This window comes from Erinaceus europaeus, chromosome 16, assembly GCF_950295315.1.
Source record: "Erinaceus europaeus chromosome 16, mEriEur2.1, whole genome shotgun sequence".
NCBI lineage: Eukaryota > Metazoa > Chordata > Mammalia > Eulipotyphla > Erinaceidae > Erinaceus > Erinaceus europaeus.
In genome coordinates, this window is record NC_080177.1 from 32,337,489 (window position 1) to 32,359,669 (window position 22,181).

Genomic DNA, 22,181 nt, shown 5'->3' on the forward strand with positions numbered 1-22,181 from the left:
AGATGGAGAAGGAAAATGAAAACGAAGAAATGGTCCTTTGTAGTCAATAATAAACTACAAATCACAGATGATTTGTTTTATACTACCATATTCACCTGTCCATCCAATAACCACTTAGTGAGCAAGTAAATACTATACACCAAGTACTGAGCTAAGTATTAATACTATTGCCAGGGTCAGGCAGTGGTGCACCCAGTAGAGTCCGCATTACTATGTATATATGGACTTGGGTTCAGTTCCTAGTCCTCACGGTGGTCTGTGTGTGGGGGTGTCTTCTCCTCTCTTGATTTCTTTTCTTTTGGCCTCCCAGGGTTATCACTGGGACTCAGTACCAGCACTATGAATCCACTGCTCCTGGCAGCCATTTTCTCCCCATTTTATTGGATAGGACAGAGAGAAATTGAGAGAGGAAGGGAGATAGAAAGATAAACAACTGCAGGCTTGCTTTACTGCTTGTGAAGTGACCCCTACAGTGGGGGAGCTGGGGGCCAAACCCAGATTCCTTAAGCAGGACCTTGTGCTTAGTACTATGTGTGCTTAACCAGGTGCACCACTGCCAGGCCCCCTCTCAATTTAAATATATATATTTCCCTTTTGTTGCCCTTGTTTTTATTGTTGTTGTAATTGGTGTTGTCGTTACATAGGACAGAGAGAAATGGAGAGAGGGGAAGACAGAGAGGAGGAGAGAAAGATAAGACACCTGCAGACCTGCTCTACTGCTTTACTGCCTGTGAAGCGACTCCCCTGTAGGTGGGGAGCTGGGGGCTTGAACCGTGATCCTTACACCGGTCCTTGCGCTTCACCAGTCCTTGCACTTCACACCTCGTGCACTTAACCCACTATGCTACTGCTTGATTCCCTCCCTCAATTTCTTAAAAAAAAAAAAAAAAATGCCAGCAGGAGTAGCAGATTCACCATATAGGCACCAAGCCCTAGTAACTACCCTGATGGCATGGTGGCAATGGAAAAAAAGTTCTATTTTTGTATTAGAGGAGCTTAGACTTTTAAAGCCAGTATTTTATAGTCTTTGTTAATCAAAAGGCCTTTCCCAGAACACTAGGTCAAAGTAGTGATGCACGAGAAAAAAGTCAAACTGCAAAGGCAGTGCTTTTCTGCACTGATAATGGTAATTATTAATGATAATCTAGCTTAATCTATGCACCACAGAGTTGGACTTATTCCTTATTCCTGCACAATGACCAATGGACTATCTAAAATTGTGTTTCCTCTGACTACAGCCTCAAATTAAAAATATATCAGACCTACTGTAAGTTACACAAAGAATTATAACTAGAAATTGAGTGGTATCCAGATGTTTCCTCATACCAGCTGCAGTGAAAATATAAGATTATGCTTAGATTCCCCCAGTAGCCTTATCTCCCTATTTAACCCTGATTATACCTAAATATGTCAAGAGAAATAAAGCATTCGTAACTTAAATAAGCAAACATAAAACTTTAAAAGAAGGCTTATAAATATCTAAATTGAACATTAAGGACTCAATTTGGAATGGGGAATTGGAAAGAAATACCTTTAAATTGGAAGGCAGAACAACTCCAAGACAGAATTGCCAGAAAAGTCATATGTTTTTTCTATATAAAAATGCATCATGACTTTCCTGATACCCCACTGGTTTGATTTAAATTGGAAAGTAGGTCATTTCTTGGATATTTATACAATTTACTGGATGGATTTTATTATTAAAGGTAATAATAAAGTGATATGACTATTTTAGAGAACACAAATATACTAATTAATTTAGAAAGTTTGAGAGCGCTGTAAGTTTAGAATTTATATGTCGGCTGTGTTTCTTAAAGCATATATATCAGAAAGACTGTTATTTGTTTAGAAGTAATTTACCATCACACACATTTTCTCAAAAACATTAACAGAACTATTTAATGTTATATATAAATACCTTTGACTCAAAGTGACAGATAACACATTAGGACTTCTTGGATGAGATTTTTCTGTCTGTTCTATGACTCCATTTCCTGATCTGTTTGGTGAGGCTGTTCGACTTCGAGTATCACTATATGGTGATGTTGTGGCACTAGTAGTTTCTTTAGGTACGTGGGTAGGAGATGGAGATGCAACCAATATTTTAATGTCTTCCATACCCTCTTTGGTCACTGTTTTTAATTCATCAGTGGTAGTAGTGGTAGTGGGAATAGTAGGTTCTTGCATTTGGGTCGGATGGAATACTGTAATTGTGCTTGTACTTTGAGGGCTTGTAGAACTGCTTTCCAATGGTGACAACTGATCGAAGGAACGTAACTGGAAGTCATCATCCATAGGGATATAGGGGGCTAACATCTCCAAGTCTAAATCAGTGTCCTTTAAAACAACAAATAAATGAGTTTTTATAGTCGTCACACTTAACAAGTGAAACCCAATGACTTTAGAGTAAAAGTTAACAAAAACAGAGTAAGTTAATATACCTGAGTAGAAAATGGATTCTTTGCTTCTGTGTCTTCAGCAAAAAGTTTCTCAACCAACTCCAATTTGAATTCATTGACCATATCACTGTCCACATCAAAACAATAGTCACTGGGACTGGTAGGCTGAAAAGGAATTAAACTGGTTTATTTTCATGTGAAGAAGTCTTCATATGAAAGTTTTGCTAGTTGTTAAACTTCTCAAACCAGATTCTAAGGAATCTACAACAAAGTTCATCTTGTCTATTTCAATTTTATCTAACTAGTGAGAAATTACACTTGCAGCTTATAATTTGTCAGTATACATATTTGAGTAAGTAATGTACCTTAAAAATTAAAAGGGGGGCCAGGCGGTGGCTAAGTGCTCACATTATAGTGTACAAAGACCCGGGTTCAAGCCCCTTGTCCTCACCTGCAGGGGGAAAGCTTCATGAATGGTAAAGCAGGGCTGAAGGTGTCTCTCTCTGTCTCTCTATATCCCCCTTCCTCTCATTTTCTGGCTGTCTCTATCCAATAAATAAAAAAGGTAATTAAAAACTTATAGAAAATTTAACAGATATAATCACCTTCTTATTCTAAGAACAAAATTTAATGATTTAATTTCCAAAAGGTACCTAATTAGCCAGTTAAGTAGATGACATCGTACTGTAATCTATCTCTGTACTGAGACAACACACTACTGTGGTGACTTACTAAAAAACCAGATACTCCAGTGAGTAGGGACAAAGACTTCTGAACAAGAATTCTAGTCAGAAATAGCTATGCATTCTAAGCATAAACTTCTGCTTCCTTCTTTCTTAGATTTGCTAGTAAGATTAAAAGCAAAGGTGGCCAGGCAGTGGTATACTCAGTTGAATACACATACTACCAAGTACAAAGACCCTGGTTTGAGCCCCTGCTCCCCAACCTGCAGGGGAGATGCTTCACTAGTAGTGAAGCAGATTAGCAGGTGCCTATCTTTCTCTCTCCTTTCTACCTACCCCTCCTCTCTCAATTTCTCTCTGCCCTACCAAGTAAAAAGAAAACCGGGAAAAATGGAAAAAGTGGCAGCCAGCAGTAGATTTGTAGTTATTTACCCTAACAATTGCTATCTTCATGTTGCATTTGTACAGAACTTTGAAATTAGTGATGGAAATTAAACTGAATTGTACAAAGACTTGAAAGATCCTTTCTCATGTAAGCCTTGCCTAACTTTTTGCCACTGGACAGCTACCCAACTCAAAAGGTAGTAGCTATGGTTTATCTTAGACATGCACATTATCCTCTCTGGATGATAAAATTAAAAACAAAATTTCTACTTATATAAAAACATGTAGAGAAGCAAACATAAATTTACATTTTGATGTATGTTAAGCTATTTATTTCCCATATTTCTATCTTTGAGACAAAAACGTGTTGAGATCTTCCTTGTCATACTTTTGTAATTTTAAAGTGAGAAATTTCACACAAAGCCATGACATGTAGTTCAAATTTCAAATGTTTCTGAACATTAAAATCTGAAAATTATCTCATAACACCTACCTCAGGGGAACTTTGTCTAGTGCTTCCATCAGAAGGACTAGCTGGCTGATCTTGAATCTGGGGCATAGTAAAAGAGAGTTCGAGTGACTCAGAATTTGGTTCTAATTTTAATACAACTTCCTGATTAAGTGCTGGGTCAGCATTACTTCGAAGTGGCTTTGTAGTTTCAGAAGCAGGTAATGGAGACAATGCCAAATTTATATTCTGTAATTTTTCATTTGGTGAGGGGAGCATTACGTCATTATACAAAGGAACTTCTTCAAGTTGTTGCTCTTCCGCTTCCGTGTCTGTAGGGGAAAATAATTTTTTTTTTAAAAAATCATTTTAATATATACAGAAATTATATATTTATGTATATGCTTGCTTTACTTTAATGAGACAGAGAGCAGAGTACTGCTCAGCTCTGGCTTATGGTGGTATATGGGATTGAAACTAGGCATGAAAGTCTGTTTGAATAAACAGTATGCTGTCTCCCCAGCCCTTATGGCCTCTACTATAAAAGATTTATTTATTTCATGCAAACAAAATAAAAAATGCCAAGGAAGGGGATAAAACAGTGGCACACCCAGCTAAATGCACTTATGACTATGTGCGGGGACCTGGGTCTGATCCCCCACTCTCTACCTGCAAGGGGACACTTCAAGAGTGTTGATTTGCAGGTGTCTATCTTTTTCTCCCTCTGTACTTCCCCCTCCCCTCTCAATTTCTCCCTGTCCTGACAAATTAAAAACCAACAACAAAGCAAAAAACAGGCACTGTAGCAGAGGATTTGTAATGCTGGCACGGAAAAAAAAAAAAAAAAGCCACCAAATTTTTCTTCATCAGAAAGATTACAGATATTATGGCAAAACTAAGTCTCTCAGTTATCTTACCAGTCCACTATAGAAAGTCCTACTCATCTGTCATAAAAACCACAAACTTTTGGGGCCAGGCAGTGGTGCACCTGGCTAAGCGCACACATTGCAGTGAGCAAGGGCCTGGGTTAAAGTCCCTGGTCCCTACCAAAAGGGAGCTTCCTCCCTTCTTAAGTTCTCTGTCTCTATCCAATAATAAAGAAATAACAAAAAAAAACCTCAAATGTCTTATACTTTTAAATCATTTATTATTTTTAACTTTTATTTATTTTACTTCATAGGACAGAGAAATTTAGAGGGAAAGAGAGCGACATCTCCAGACCTCTTCACTGTTTGTGAATCTTTGGCCCTGCAAGTAGGGACTGAGGGCTTGAACCCAGGTCCTTGCAAATGGTAATGTGTGCCCCTTTAATCATTAAACATAATTTAACATTAGTTTCAGGGACCAGGTGGTGGTATACCCAGTTAAGTGCACACGCTACCATGCTCAAGGACCCAGGTTCAACCCCCAGTCTCTACATGCAGGTGTCTCTTTTTCTCTCTCCTTTTCTTTTTTTTACCAGAGCTACTCAGCTCTGGCTTTTGGTGATGTAGGGGATTGAACCTGAGACTTTTAAAGTCCCAGGCATGAGAGTCTCTTTGCATAGGAATTATGCTATCTACTTCCACCCTCTCTCTCCTTCCTTATCTCCTTTTCATTTCTCTCTCTAGTCAATAAATAAAATTTTAAATAATTACAGTTTTGATTTTCAATGTTTGACATATTATATGACTACTTATTTCTCCTCTACTATATCTATTACAATATGACTACAAAAATTGGGGAAATGATAATAGGGTATAGAAAGAAAGTAGCTGAGACAAAGAATAAATAACTAAAGGGCATTTTAAAAATACAGTTTTTAACAACATTTTGACAAACGTAACAATGCTGAGACATTACAGAGACAGAAAAGTTTAGTTACAACAAGCAGATAGCAATAGACATAGTTTAGGCAACGAGCAAAATAAATACCCACCATTGCTGCTAAAATCCAAAGATATAATTGTGTCTCCAGCAGCTGGGGCCAATAGAGTTAAAGCATCAGGTTCCTTCTTAAGTTTGTCAAAGAGGCTACTTGTATCTTCTGATTCAACTTTGGTGAACAGCTGAGTAATTTTCATATCTGAAGAGTCAACTGGTTTGAGAATACATTCTGTTTGTTGAAGGGAGAAAATCAAGTCGTGCTGAACAACACCACTGTCAAAAAAGAGAAATTAGTAAAACTTAAACACTTAACACAACAGGGGGCTGATGAATGGCCATATCTCGTATATAACACCTTCCGTTATGAAAAGGAACATTTTATGCAATTCCTTGAACACTTGGTCTCATTCTGGATTTAAAATACCAAAATGGGTTCCTGGGTAGTAGCACACACCCAGTTAAGCACACTTAGTAGTATGCACAAGGACCCAGGTTTGAGCCCCCACTCCCCATCTGCAGCAGGAATGCTTCATAAGCAGTGAAGTAGGTCTGCAGGTATATCTATCTTTCTCTCTCCCTTCTCAATTTCTCTGTTCTATCTAATAATAATAATAATAATAATAATAATAATAATAATAATAATAATAATGCCACCAGGAGTGGTGGATCTGTAATGCCGGCACCAAGTCCCAGCAATAACCCTGGAGGCAAAAAGGAAAAGAAAAAAGAAAAGCTAGAGAGATGTTTGAATGGTAGGACAAAGGACTTACATGCCTAAAGTCCCAGCCAGGTGCAGTCTTTGGCACTGCATATGCCAGAGGTCAGAGCTCAGCAGTGCTCACTAATACTTTCTTTTTTAGTAATAAAAATAAAATGCAATGTGAAATAGATAATAAAATTATAAAATAATTCAGTATCTTATAATTTAAGTTCAAACTCTTCAACTATGCCTTTAGAAAAGTGATTAAAGAAATGTAAATTTATGACCTGGGAGGTAGCACAATAGATGAGGCATCAAGCTCTTAAACAAGAGGTTCCAAGTCTGATCCCGCCTCACATATGCTAGAATAATGAATGCTCTGGTGGCTCTCTCTCAATATATAAAATCTTTGCAAAAGTAAAATCAACATTGCTTTCAATAAAGTAATCTATAAAATTAAAAAGAAATGCAGGGGAGTGGGGCGGTAGGGCAGCAGGTTAAGTGCACATGGCACAAAGCACAAGGACCAGCACAAGTATCCTGGCACCATGTGTACTTAACCCACTGCACTACTGCCCGACCCCCAAATAACACTTTCTAAGAGGTGTGTCATATTTGTTTTGGCAACAAGACAGAGTTGTGAAATTTATTTATCAATCAACAAAAAATGTTCTATTATGTAAAATAATCTGTGGACACAAAGATTAAAATACTTAACCCTTGCCCTCAAGAATTTATAATCCAATTTGAAAGTAAATGTGTAAATAATTAAAAATGATGTGGTAAACGCTAAAATGGAGGTCTGCTTCATGGAAGTGCCAACAAGCTAACTTTGGCTCAAAGATTTTAAGCCATGGGGTAAGCAAACCAAAGGGCATACCAAATTGCTGATTCTTCCAGAATAGGAAAATCACAAAAGCACTCTTTTGTACTAAGATTAAAGCATTAAAAGATGGTGTTAGAATTGGCAAAAAATACAAGCAAATGCCAGTCTACCTAAGAGGCGTGGCCACAGATTTTAGAAAGAGGCTAAGTCTATGGAAGTACTGGAGTTAATGAAAATATCTACAAGAAATGCAGTATTTGCAGTGTAAGCATTTATCTTGAGTGGAAGAACAAACTTTAAAACAATTCTCATGTGAGATCAGACAGCCATAAAAGAATATTTAGCCTTATGAAAAATGAACTAAAAGGAAGCAGTAATTTACTGAAGCAGATCCAATAAAAAGACTAGTTTAAGAGCCAGAAGGCAGCAGTGATTTGTGCACCAGTCTTTCATGTCTAAGGCCCCAGAAAGTAGTACTTTGGTTTCTATACCTCACTCATTAAAATCTTTTTTAAAGATTAGTTCAAGATAGCTACAAGTTTATAGGGAGTTGGGCGGTAGTGCAGCGGGTTAAGCGCAGGTGGTGTAAAGCGCAAGGACCGGCTTAAGGATCCCGGTTCGAGTCCCCGGCTCCCCATCTGCAGGGAAGTCACTTCACAGGTGGTGAAGCAGGTCTGCAGGTGTCTGTCTTTCTCTCCCCCTCTCCATCCTATCCAACAATGACAACATCAATTAACAATAATAACAACTACAACAATAAAACAACAAGGGCAAAACAAAAGGGAATTTTTTTTTTAAGAAGTCAAATTTATGAACCTGCTCTTATGTAACATGACACAGCCAAATCTCATAGATTTTCTTTTTTCTTTCTTTTTTTTTTTTTAAAAAAAAAAAACAGAGCACTGTTCAGCTCTGGTTTATTGTGGTGGTGCAGGGGACTGAACCTGGTACTTTGAAGCCTCAGTCATGCGAATCTCTGCATAACCATTATGCCATCTACCCCTGCCCTCATATAGATTTTCTTTTTTTTTTTTAACATTTTTTAAATATTTTATTTTATTTATTCCCTTTTGTTGCCCTTGTTTTATTGTTGTAGTTATTATTGTTGTTGTCGTCGTTGTTGGATAGGACAGAGAGAAATGGAGAGAGGAGGAGAAGACAGAGAGGAGGAGAGAAAGATAGACACCTGCAGACCTGCTTCACCGCCTGTGAAGCGACTCCCCTGCAGGTGGGGAGCCGGGGTTCGAACCGGATCCTTATGCCGGTCCTTGTGCTTTGTGCCACCTGCGCTTAACCCGCTGCGCTACAGCCCGACTCCCTCATATAGATTTTCATTTAGTCCTTATTAACACCTGAGTTTAAGTATTGTCATTTCATCCTATACAGATGAATCCAGAGAAATGAGTCTTCCCTAAGGTGACAGTGACAGAGCTATGACACAAACCTATTTATCCCAAGGCTAGTATTCTACCTACAAAAATTTCATAATTACCTGGAGATAATACATGATCATACCTGTATCACTAGATAAAACTAATCCATATGAGATCTTTTCCAAGACCTTAGAAAACAGGAGTGAGGGAGTCGGGCGGTAGTGCAGTGGGTTAAGCGCACGTGGCGCAAAGCGCAAGGACCAGTGTAAGGATCCCGGTTTAAGCTCCCGGCTCCCCACATGCAGGGGAGTCACTTCACAGGTGGTGAAGCAGGTGTATCTTTCTCTCCTTTTTTGTCTGCCCCTCCTTTCTCCATTTCTCTCTGTCCTATCTAACAACGATGACATCAATAACAACAACTACAACAATAAAAAACAACAATAAGGGCAACAAAAGGAAAAATAAGTAAATATAAAAAAAAGGAAAAAGAAAACAGGAGTGAAAAGGACAAGGGTGCACAACTACTGATACTAGTTAGTAGAATAGGTAGCATGTGCAATCAGCAGCATGAAAACCCAGGCCAAAGTACTGAAGGCAAGAAGCAAGAAGCAGAAATGTAGGAATAAAAGAGAAATAGGAATAGAGTATCTGAGTTACTATTTGCTTCTCCCCCCACTCCCAACTGATTTTCTATGCTTACCTCACAACATAATTTACACATACAATGCACTGTGGCTGAGAATTCTTAGTATTATATATGACAGTTGCTTGAGTTTCAACCCAGACATATCCACCTCTTTTGGCAAGCATCCTGTATTGTCCTGTGGTGACCTGTCCTTTAGTAAACACTAGAAAGGAAAAGGGCAAGAGTTATGTAGAAAAAAAAAGTAAATTTTCAATCAAATGAGTGGATCTAGATATTGGTTATTTTAGAAAGGGAGGGGGTTGATTTTAATGGAATCAGTTGTAACTGTTTAAAATCAAAGAAAGCCCCAGCATATCTGAAAACTGTACCCAATTAATTCACTAACTTCCCAAAATAAATTCCTTACTGGCCAATCTTTAAATAAAAAGAAAGCCAAGATTGAGGGAGAGCAGAGACTAAAATTTATTTAGATATATTGAAAGTACTAGAGACTAAATAATGAATAATTTTAATTTTGCAAGGAAGTGGCACTGCTATTATGTGCTTAAATTCCTGCTATATTTTCCAGAATTCAAAGACATTTCAAATGGATATGCTAGCATGTTTGAATCTCAACCGTTATGCTAAATTCTTCTGGCAAATCAGGTAATCTAAACTATTAGGAAGGCAGCTATGCTCACCACTTTACCATCAATGAAACTAATTACCTATTTGGGAGAAGTACTATGGAGAGATTATAGAGTTACATAATTAAGCATGTAAGAATATTTCCACTGTACTTACTGTCATGATGAGTTTTGGTCAGATGATCAGAATCTAATGCATGATAATATTCATAAATGGAGCGCCCCAAAAGCTCTTCTGGCTCATATCCCATCAACTCAGTGATTCTGTTCATCATAAAAAAAAGGGAGAGAAACAACTGATGAGTAGCTGAGCAAGTTGTGGTATATATACATAATGGAATACCACTCAGCTATTAAAAACGGTGACTTCACCATTTTCAGCCCATCTTGGATGGAGCTTGAAAAAATCATGTTAAGTGAAATAAGACAGGAACAGAAGGATGAATATAAAATGATCTCACTCTCAGGCAGAAGTTGAAAAACAAGATCAGAAGAGAAAACACAAGTAGAAACTGAACTAGAGTTGGCATATAGCACCAAAGTAAAAGACTCTGGGGTGAGTGTGTGTGTGTGTGTGTGTGTGTGTGTGTGGGGGGGGGAAATACAGGTCTAAAAAGGATGACAGAGGACCTAGTGAGGATAGTATTGTTATATGGAAAACTGGGAAATATTATGCATGTATAAACTATTGTATTTACTGTTGAATGTAAGACATTAATTCCCCAATAAAGAAATTTTAAAAAGGGAGAGAAATGAATAAAAATACTGCCTCTAATTGATAGACATTAATTGATAATTAATGATTAACAATTGATTAATGATTAACAATTGATTGTCTAATTGATAGACATTAATTTCAAACAAGTCAAAGTTCAAAAAACAAATAGCATCTTATTTTTGCTTAGAATAAATTTTTATCTCACCTTCAGTAACACTATAAATAGTAAAGTCAGCATTTCTTTTCAGTCATCTTCATCTGTACTATTTGACCCTTTTAGTTCCTTTATCAAACATGTTACCTAATTTTATAACATTTTACTGTATGCTATTTTGGTAATAAGACAGGATATTAATAGGTAGTTTTGTCAAATAATGAAAATTATAAAGGCACTATTAATATAAAGTACAGATATAATTTTATCATAAAATAAATTTTAATATACTAGTCCTTCCAGGCAAGATTTCACTTTGGAGGTATCAATATGTACCACAAAATGATTATAATCAACCAAAGAGTACTCATGTTAAACAGAAACTAAAGGAATAACTATTATGTTGGCTCGAGAATTCTTTTTTTTTTTTGCCACAGGAGTTACTGCTAGAGCTCAGTGCCTACACAGCTCCACCATTTCCAGAGGGCAGGGGGTAGAACCTAGGTCACTGATCATGTTAACATGTGAATACCAGGTGTGCTACCTCCCAGTCCTAAAATGTTCTTGTACTTATTTTTTAAAATTTAATTACATCAAACTAGTAATTTTGTTGAATGAAACATTGAAAGTGACCTCAAGGGAGTCGGGTGGTAGGGCAGCGGGTTAAATACAGGTGGTGCAAAGCGCAAAGGATCCCAGTTCAAGCCCCGGCTCCCCACCTGCTGGGGAGTCACTTCACAATAGGTGAAGCAGGTCTGTAGGTGTCTTTCTTTCCCCTTCTTTGTCTTCCCCATCTCTCTCTATTTCTCTCTGTCCTATCCAACAAAGATGATAACAATAATAACTACAACAATCAAACAAGGGCAATAAAAAGGAACAAATAAAATTTTTTTTACAAAAAGAAAATGACCTCAAAAGTAATCTACTTTCCTTTGGACATATCTTATTAATCTGTGTCACCATAGTCTCTGAAATAGAACTCATTTCATGAGAAAAAAAATGTCTTAAAACACTGCTAATCAGAAATGTTCTCTTCTTTAGTAGGAGAATAAAAAAAAAGTTTAGCTTTTACAATTGAGAGAACTTTCTAAAGTATAAGCAAAGTTATACAATGTACCAAGTCATAAAAACTAGTATGAAAGCACACAGGCAAGATATCTTTCAGAGACATATATAAAAGTAATTCTACTTTTTTTTTAATCACACTTTAAAGCAAGAATTTTCAGTTTTTTGAAAATAAACAAATAGAAAACAAGTTTGTGCAGAGCAAGAGATGGCTCACTCTGTAGAGCATATATACTTCACTGAGTGCAAAGACCAGGGAATAAGCTCTCAGCCACCACATGGGAGCACCATGCAAAGGGTAAGCCTCATGAGTGGCGCTGTGGTATTTCTGCTGCCTCTCTCTATATGGAAAAATAAAGTATGCCAAAAGTAGTTGGAATCACACAAAGCCTGGAGCCCCAGCAAACACCTAGCACTAAAGCAAAGAAGGAAGGAAGCAAGCTAATCAGTAAACAACTAAACCAAAGCAAGCCCAAAGGAAGAGCTCTAAACACAACAACACTAGGTGGCAGCATTGCAAAATAAACAAGAAGGCTTAAAGGGGGCATGCATCTTGCTTTTTCACACCTGAAACCTACATAATGCTATTTCAATTTTTTAAAGTGATGTTATTTTTTTTAAATTAAAAGTCATTTATCTTTAAGTTTTTAAAATAATTCATTGTGTTTACAATTATAAACATATTTTATATGTTTACATGAAAGCCTCACAGAATTAGAGATCTGTTTTCATTACTTAAACCTGTTTATATATGTCTGGCATTGTTCCAGGAGTGAAAATACAAGGACAAAACTCAACATATACAATACACAAATACACATAAACTAGCAAAACAACCACTCTTAAGACTCTGAAAATGATGAGTGGTCCAGGAGGTAGTGCAGTGGATAAGGCAAGTGGACTCTCAAGCATGACGTCCTGAGTTCAATCCCCAGCAGCACGTGTACCAAAGTGATGTCTGGTTCTTTTACTCTCTCCTCCTATCTTTCTCATGAATGAATAAATAAATAAAATACTTAAAAAAAACTAAAATAACTATAATGATAACTATGACTAGGTAGAGGGGTCTCAAGTACAATGGCCTTGGTAGGTGTGGAGTCTTTGTAAAAATATTTAAATTTATTTAAAATTTTTTTAGTTATCTTTATTTATTGGATAGAAGCAGTCAGAAATTGAGACGGTGGGAGAGACAGAGAGGGAGAAAGAGAGACACCTGCAGCCCTACTTCACCACTTGCGAAGCTTTCCCCCTGCAGGTGGGGACTGAACCTGGGTCCTTGCACATTGTAACATGTGCGCTCAACCAGGTGTGCCACCGCCTGGCCCCTTTATTTTATTTTAATGAGAAAGAATAGATACAGAGGGAAAGATACTGAGAGAGAAAGAGAGGGTGTGGAGTCTTACTCACATATAGTGGGAAATGAAACCTTAAACTTTCACAAATTGTGAATTAATGTTAAGTCAACACAGAAACAGGAAAAAAAAAAGTGAGGGCCTTGTATATAGTTTAAAGAAGTTGTGATTTAATCACACATCAGTGTTTTCCAATCTGATTTCAGGTATGTGTATATATGTGCATATATTTACACACTTACACACACACACACACATAAAATAAGTATAGGATATCAAACTGTAGTGTTTTACTAGAAATTCAAATGTATCATTCAACAACCTTTAAACTTATGATCCTTATTTTGCAGGTCACACAATTCCTGGGTCAGCTCCGTCATGCTTCCTGACCAATGAGCTGAGAGATTCATATCTACTTAGTTATGGCTGAGTACTTAAACTGGTTTTCCCATATAATCTTCTAGTTAATCCTATATAAAGTAACTGAAGAAGAAACTGATACTCAAAGAAAAGAACTAATGTATCCCAGATCGTTTGAACATTGACAGCAAAGCCAGGTTTTAGTAGGTTGGCTGTATATTATATTCAGATTTCACAGTATTACTATGTTATAATGTCTTGTGGAAGAAAAAAAAAAAACATGAGAAAAGTAAGCAAATAAGTACAACAGTAGCCAAAGTGCTATGGCAGAGATGTGTGGAAAGAATGTAATTTCTTTAAAGAATAAAAAAAATCTGTAAAGGCACAGATGCTATACTGACTCTTAAAAGTATGTTTTAGTTGAGGGAAAGTTCACTGCAGAATGGTATAAAGTATATGTAAAAGGTACTAAGACAATAAAACTTCATGTGGGTCTGACTTTAGGGTGTAGGGAACACATCATAAATGTGTATATTTGCTATTTTAAGAAGTTTAGATCCTACTGAGTAGGGCTATATTCACTTAACCCGCTGTGCTATAGCCTGACTCCCAGTAAAAATACTCTGTATAATTTTTGCACCGTGCCTTGCTGAGTATTTAGATTACTGTAGGGGTAGTGTGATGACACAGTGGGTTAAGTGCACATAGTATGAAGCACAAGGATCATGGTTTTAGCCCCCAGCTTCCCACCTGCAGGGAGTTGCATCACAATCAGTGAAGCAGGTCTGTAGGTGTCTCTCTCCTGATCTATCTACCCCTCTTCCCCTCTCAATTTCTTGCTGTTCTATCCAATTAAAAAAAAAAAAGATTTTAATGTGTGTGTGTGTATGTGTGTGTGTGTGTGTTTCGGCTGCCAGGGATTTGACTGAAGTCCATGTCTGTGCAATTCCACCTCTCCAAGTGAACATATTTTTGTTTTCCAGATATAGGATAAGAGACAGAGAGTCAAGAGACACCACACAGCTCTCCACCACCCCTCGCCAAGCTTCCCTCTTTGCACGATACTCCTAGTGTCTAGGGGCTCGAACTTAGGTCCTTCCTTGCACATGGCAAAGAATGTACTTAATCCTGCTCCCCTCACCCCAGAATACATAATGTTCAGTGAATGTGGCTAATTAATTTTACTAATATTATTTCTTTTTAATATATAAATATATATATTATTGGATAGAGACAGAGAGAGACAGAGAGGAGGGGGGATACCAAGGAAAAGAGACAGACAGACACCTGCACACCTGCTTCACCACTCATGAAGCTTTCCCACCTGCAAGTGGGGACCAGGGGTTTGAACCTGGGTCCTTGTGCACTGTAACGTGTACTTAATCAGTTGTGCTACCACCTGGCCCCAGTAATATTACTTCTAGGTTTATCATTCTATTTAATCAGATGGAAGGACACCTACAGACTTTACAATAGTGAACAATAAAAGTTGTTATGGACTAAAAATTTCTAGTTGTATTTTATATCTTTTACCTTTCATCACAGTAAGAAAATTTCATGTCCAGGCTGTGACGACTCAGGAAAGTCTTGCTATCCAAAGGAATTTCAATATTTGATGGATGAGGAATGGGTTCACAAATCAGCACCAAGCATGTCATGGGCGGTTTCTTATAACCACACTGAGACTGGTTACTGTTGGTATCATATACATGAATATGGCCTGTGCAGTGAAGTACCTATACATGAATAGAATAATATATATATATATGTGTGTGTGTGTGTGTATATATATATATATACACACACACACACACACACACACAAATACTAAGGAGAAAAAAATTAGAGTTAATTATCTGTTATATGAAATGACAAGTAATACTAGATAGGGGCCAGATGGTGGCACACCTGGTTGAGCACACGTTATAATGCGCAAGGACCCAGCTTCAAGCCCCCAGTCCCCATCTGCAGGGGAGAAGCTTCACAAGTGGTTAAGCAGGGATGCAGGTGTCTCTCTGTCTCTCTCCCTCTCTATCACCCCCTTCCCTCGCAATTTCTGACTCTCTATCGAGCAAATAAAGATTAAAAAAAGGTAATACTAGATAAAATTTCTATCATTAGTCGATTAACCACTGTATGTTCTTGCTATAATAGCATTCTCACACAGCATAAATTATCCTTTCTTTTCTTTTCTTTTCTTTTCTTCTAAGAGAGCAAAACAGAGTAAGGCCAGAGCACTGCTCAGCTCTGGCTTTTGGTCATGCTAGGGATTGAATCTGGGACTTTAGAGCCTGAGGAACAAAAGTCTTTTTGCATAACCATTGCTGTCACCCCAACCTAACATAGATTCTTCTTTTAAAAAATTTTCCTCACAGGCTGGGAAGATAACACCACCATTGCTACATCAAGCTTTCATGACTTAAGTTCCCAGTTCAATCCCTGACACCACCATAAATCAGACTTTACAGTTCTCTGGCAAAAACAAAAATTTCAGTAAAAACTTTTATAAATACAAATCTGGGCTTTTTTTTTCACTCTTATGGTCACTGTAACTATATAATTATTATTTACTGTCTTGATAATTGTTTCACTACCAAGCAAAGAAATCATTCAAACAGGTTGTTGACAAAGCCAGAAGTTGATTTAGTGTAGTTTATGTCAAAATTCACATATTTTAATCAAGTTCATGCCTCAAACTGGATTACTATACTGCCTTAGATGTTAAATCTCTAAATACCAAGGTACTAACCATAAAATTTCCCTGATTATTCCAGTGCTAACTGAATACTAGCAATGTATATATTTATCTATAAATCAAATATGTCAGCATTCACAAATCATCATTTACCTTCCATGTTGCAGACTTTATGTTCATAGTTCTCCCCCGGCTAGTTAGGGTACATTTCATTCTGAGAAAAAAGCTTCGCTGTGTATTTATTTCTTTATCCTTTTTCACAGGGCCTAATTAAAGCATGAAATAAAGTTTAAAAACATAATAAAATATTCAGATTTGTTATAGTAAGAATAGCAATAGTTCTCAGCAGGTAGGTGCTGGTTCATTAGAATCTCAGCAGGAACACAGTGATTCCCATGCTCTTTGCCACTACAACAAACTCAAGGCTCTCACCCACTCCAATTAAGAACAACCGTTCATGACTGCAACACCAGTTAATCTTTTCATATTCATACTAATATTAAACATTGTCAGATTACAATGAAATCTAAGTATTGGGCTGAGTGATAGCAGCCAGTAGAGTGAACAAGTTACTATGCATGAGGACTCAGATTCAAGTCTGATTCACTACCAAGCCCCATAGGGGGAAGCTTCAAGAGTAAAGAAGCAAGCTGCAAATGTCATTCTTTCTCTCTTCCACACCATTTCTGTCTCCAAAATGAATAAATAAGTAAGTATAAATATGGTATGAACTTGTCTTACAGCAAATTATGCTATTAGTATACAAAGTAAACCCAAAAGAATTTCAGTGAACTTTTTTTAAAAAAAATTTTATTTATTTTCCCTTTTGTTGCCCTTGTTGTCTTTTTATTGTTGTTGTAGTTATTGTTGTTGTTGTTATTGATGTTGTCGTTGTTAGGACAAAGAGAAATGGAGAGAGAGATGGGGAAGACAGAGAGGGAGAGAGAAAGACAACTGCAGACCTGCTTCACCGCCTGTGAAGCCAGGGGCTCTAACCAGGATCCTTACTCTGGTCCTTGCGCTTTGCACCACGTGCGCTTAATCCACTGCACTATTGCCCGGCTCCCTTCAGTGAACTCTTAATGAAGCTTTACTGTGTTATTTAGAATAAGTAATTTGTGTATTTTAGATTTTGTCATACATTTCTTTCCAATACCAAGTAACATTTTATATGTCTGGTTTTTCCTTAAAATTTTCTTCTGAAGTAAGCAGGGAAGTTGTGCCATTTTGTTAACAAAAAAAAAAAAAAGCTAAATTACTTTTCAAAGCAAAGTAATAATTAAATTTAAGTCTATCTACTTATATTCCAAACCTCATGGCAAAAAAAAAAATCTATTTTCATTGTTCAGTTGGATTCAAAACTAATATTAAAAATATTCATTATTCAGGACCTGAGAAGATATTATAGGCAACTCAAATATGAATATGACACTACCTGTCGTAATGAAGCATAAATTTAGTAGATATAGAAAGGTCAACAACAATTCTGTGCAGAATATATGTCCATAATGTAAAAGAATATTTAAAGAAATATAAGAGATTGAAAGATACTGCTAGTGAAGGTAAAAGTAAAAAGTTCTGGGGGGGGGAGTGTGAAGGGCCTGGAGGGTGGCACACCAATTAGAGAGCACACATTATAGTGCTCAAGATCTCAGATTCAAGCCCCCACGCCCCACCTGCAGGGGGAGAATGTGTGGTAAAAAACAGTACTGCAGGCCAGTCTGTCTGTCTCTGTCTCTCCTCTTTCAGTATGCATCTCTTTATTTCTATTCAAAATAACTAAAAGATATTCTTAGTCAAGTCTTATAATTCAAGGTAATTTCCTTAGTAACTAAAAGAATATTCTTAGTCAAAGAATATTTCCTTAATAACTAAAAGAATATTCTTAGAACATTCTAAGTCTTAGTCTTCTTCTTTTAGAATAACTAAAAGATATTCTTAGTCAAGTCTTTTGTAATTCAAGGTAATTTTCCCCAAATCTTGGAACATTTTAAACAAATAATTAAAAATAAACACTTAACAATTAATTCAACCTTAAATGTCAGGTCATTTTTGCTGTTGCTAATATGAAGGTATTCATAATGTATATACTTTGTAATCTAACCACATTATTTCAAATGATTACAAATACCTGAAGGTATCTTTTAATTCTGGTGAACCTGAACCTAAACTGACACATCAGTTTTAATAAATACTCAAAGTCTTAATGTCTGCCATTTCTATTATGAATTCCCTCCTATTTGAAATTTGTAACTTTCTTGCTCCAGATTTTTATTTCCATTTTATCTTTTTAAAAATTTTTCTTATTATTTTCCCTTTTGTTGCCCTTGTTGTTTTACTGTTGTTGTAGTTATTATTAATGTTGCTGTTGGATAGGACAGAGAGACATGGAGAGAGGAGGAGAGAAAGAGACACACAGACCAGCTTCATCACTTGTGAAGCGAGTCCTCTGCAGGTGGGGAGCCAGGGCTCAAACTGGGATCCTTACGCCGGTCCTTGCGCTTCACGCCATTGTGCGCTTAACCTGCTGTGCTACCGCCCGACCCCCCCATTTTATTTTATTTAATAGATCTATTTAATTATTAATTATAGGGTGAAGTGTACTTCAAAGAATTTCCAGACATTTTATAAAATTTCTTAGTAACATGAACCTTAACACAGTATAGTGTAACATTTAATTGTACAACAGCAAAAAATAAAAATTAGTAACACTTAACAGGTAGGTTAGGTATAACTACCAGTCATATCAAATCAAACAATAGATTTTTCTTCTCACCATTTCTGTGGGTAAGCATTTCTCTCATTTCCTCATGGTCACATGGATGAGTAAAATCAAACACACTGTGTCCAGTTAATTCAAACTGTAAATATATTTCAAAAAATTAGATTTGTATTTATAAAATCACAAAAACACACAGAAAAGCTCTTAATATGTGGGTATTTCACCTGGGTTAATCCCATGTATTTGTTCACATTATCAGAAATATAAATCATGTCACCATCATCTGTGAGCACCATGACAAAACCATCCAGGGCTTTCAAATAAAAACAATTCATCTGTGCCTTCATTTCATCTTCAATATCCAAATCACCTAAAAAAAATCAAGAGGAGGAATATTATTTAAGTTATACTTATAGGGCAGTAATAGATGATTTTATAAAGCCTTCCCCACTTTATTTTAATATATACACATCTTCCCCACCCCACTGCTCTCCTTTAAATACTGAACAGGAAGACTAAAATTAGATCTGCCAACTGCTACTCATGACTAACTAAAGTAAAGCAGCAATGAAAAACACTATGAAGAGAGCTGGGTGGAGCTGGGTGGTGCCACACCTGGTTAAGTGGACTTATTGCCAAGTGCAAGGACCCAGGTTCAAGTCCTTGTTCCCCACTTGCAGGAGAGTCGCTTCACAAGCAGTGAAACAGGTCTGCAGGTGTCTTTTTCTCTCTATCTCCCTGTCCTCTCTCAATTTCTGTCCTATCCAAAAAATTAGGGGGGAAAAGGGTTATGCCATTAAAAAGAACAGGTACATGGGACAGTAGTTTATTGTTGTTATTATTACTATTGCCTCCAAGGTTATTGTTAGGGCTTGGTGGCAGCACTACTAATCTACTACTCCTGGTAGATTTTTTTTTTCTTTCTTCTTTTTATTGGATAGGACAGAGAGAATTTGAGAAAAGAAAGATAAGATACACCTGCAGATCTGCTTCACTGCTTGATGTGTCTCCCTGCAGGTGGGGAGCCGGGTGCTCGAACCTGGATCCTTGTATGGGTCCTTGAGCTTAGTACAATGTATGCTTAACTGGTGCACCACTGCTCAGCCACCCCCCCCTTTTCCCCACCATGGTTATCAGTGGGGCTTAAAGCATGCACCACTTCACAGTTCCCACTGTTCATTTTTTCCTTTCTCTTTTAATAGAGAGTGAGAGATAGAGGTAAAGCAAGGAAGAGAGAGACAGAAAGGAAGACACTTGCAGTATTTCTCTACCACTTGTGAAGCTTTCCTCCTGTAGGTGGGGACCAGGGGCTTGAACCTGGGTCCATGTGCATGGTAACATGTGTGCTCCATGGGATGAACCACCATCCAGCCCCAACACTGTATCTTAAAAAAAAAACAGGAGGGAGTCAGACAGTAGCGCAGTGGGTTAAGCGCATGTGGCGCAAAGCTCAAGGAACAGCGGAAGAAGGATCCCGGTTCGAGCTCCCCACCTGCAGGGGAGTCGCTTCACAGGCGGTAAAGCAGGTCTGCAGGTGTCTGTCTGTCTTCCCTCCCCGCCACCCCCCCCCGTCTTCCCCTTCTCTCTCCATTTCTCTCTGTCCTATCCAACAATGATAACATCAAGAACAACAATAATAACTACAACAATAAAACAACTAGGGCAACAAAAGGGAAAATAAATGAATATTAAAAAAAAACAGGAAAACTCTCAAGGGAGAGGGTGGTGGAAATTGTGTACTGTTTTCCCCCCTCTTGGCATTGTTGATATTTTTATTTTATAAATTAAAAAAAAAAAAGCCTCCCAACCAAAGCTTTTAAAACAGGCAATGAAAAGATATTTTAAAAAAGAATGATATGAAGAGTTATGTTCAGCTTCTAAAATATAATTTCTAACTACTTCTCATTTGTAGGTCTATTAAGCCCTTGTAAAACAACTCACCAGCATCCAGAAGTTTCCTCACGCGCAAATAGCTGATTGTAAGCCTCATAACAGAAGCCTTATCAAGATGTGAGCTCACGTTATGGGGCAGTGGCAGTTGGTGAGCAAGCTCATAAAATACTTCAGACTCCTTACTTCTCCGAGATCTGGCAGCATCTCTAGATTTCTCTTTACGGCGTTCAGAACTTATCCTATTAGCAAGAAGAAAAGACAGAGAAAAATTATATGGCTCATTTACCTTTGCTTGACTAAAGCTACTATGATATTTTTCTGCTTGCTCAAGAAGGCTTAGAAAATAAAATTACTTAAATTATACAGGAATCTATTACATGAGTATATATATATATTTATTGTTGTAGTTATTATTGATGTTGTTGTTGTTGGATAGGACAGAGAGAAATGGAGAGAGGAGGTGATACAGAGAGGAGAGAAAGATAGACACCTGCAGACCTGTTTCTCTGCTTGTGAAGTGACCTCCCTGCAGGTGGGGAACTGGGGGTTTAAACCGGGATCCTTATGCCAGTCCTTGTGCTTTGTGTGGCACCTGCCATGAGTACATTTTTACAAAAGATAGCTCTACAAAAAGTCTTTGGGGTGGGGTTCAGGTCTTGGAACATGATGGCAGAGGACCTAGAGGGGGTTGAATTGTTATGTGGAAAACAGAAATGTTATGCATGTACAAACAACTGTATTTTTCTGTTGACTGTAAACCATTAATCCCCCAATAAAGAAAACAAAAAAGAAGATAGCTCTACATACTTTTGGATTACTGCAGTTATAAGAAACCCTCAAAAGAATCTCAAGAAAAACAATCTCAAAATCCAAGTTTTATTTTTGAGGAAAAAATGAGTAAGAGAGAGAGATGGGGGGGAGAGATAGAAAGGGAAAGGAGGAGGAGGAGGAGAAGCAGAACATCACTGGCAGATGCAATGCCAGGAACTGTACTCAGGATCTTATGATTTTAAGTAACTTGCTCTACCTGCTGCACTACCTCCTGGATTGCAGAAGATGGAAGAATCTCTAGTACATCAAATTATAGGCTGTAAAACATTAATCTCCCCCACTAAAGAAATTAAAATAAAATTATAGGATGTTTCTATTTTAGTCAAAGTCCTAAGACAAGCATGTATTGTTAAGACGCACCTTCATAATCAATAAAATTATTCTTGGTGGGTGGGAGATGGCTCACCTAATAGAATGCACACTTAACCTTGCATGAGGAC

The 22,181-nt window shown here is 37.3% G+C and overlaps 1 protein-coding gene and 1 long non-coding RNA gene across 12 annotated transcripts in view; one reads left to right on the forward strand and one right to left on the reverse strand.

Annotated features, from left to right (window-relative positions):
- LOC132533432 (uncharacterized) overlaps positions 1-22,181 on the forward strand; it is a 941,342-nt gene that overhangs the window by 8,803 nt on the left and 910,358 nt on the right. For 2 of the 11 annotated variants that reach the window (XR_009545317.1, XR_009545312.1), the window contains one exon: positions 13,591-15,140. The exons of 2 other annotated variants lie outside the window; for them this stretch is intronic. This is a non-coding gene — a long non-coding RNA (uncharacterized LOC132533432). Of the gene's footprint in view, positions 1-9,893; positions 9,971-13,590; positions 15,141-15,975; positions 16,117-20,929; positions 21,064-22,181 lie in introns of those variants that run through there. 7 more of the 11 variants (XR_009545319.1, XR_009545315.1, XR_009545316.1 and 4 more) reach the window with 7 other exon arrangements.
- HIF1A (hypoxia inducible factor 1 subunit alpha) overlaps positions 1-22,181 on the reverse strand; it is a 53,712-nt gene that overhangs the window by 5,141 nt on the left and 26,390 nt on the right. Inside the window, exons 2-12 of the mRNA XM_007519273.3 lie at positions 20,959-21,149; positions 19,242-19,387; positions 19,072-19,156; positions 16,449-16,561; positions 15,134-15,336; positions 10,109-10,215; positions 9,380-9,527; positions 5,833-6,053; positions 3,960-4,246; positions 2,442-2,564; positions 1,919-2,337 (exon numbers count right to left, since the gene is read on the reverse strand). Of these exons, the coding sequence (XP_007519335.1) occupies positions 1,919-2,337; positions 2,442-2,564; positions 3,960-4,246; positions 5,833-6,053; positions 9,380-9,527; positions 10,109-10,215; positions 15,134-15,336; positions 16,449-16,561; positions 19,072-19,156; positions 19,242-19,387; positions 20,959-21,149 (2,043 nt within the window). The remainder of the gene's footprint in view (positions 1-1,918; positions 2,338-2,441; positions 2,565-3,959; positions 4,247-5,832; positions 6,054-9,379; positions 9,528-10,108; positions 10,216-15,133; positions 15,337-16,448; positions 16,562-19,071; positions 19,157-19,241; positions 19,388-20,958; positions 21,150-22,181) is intronic.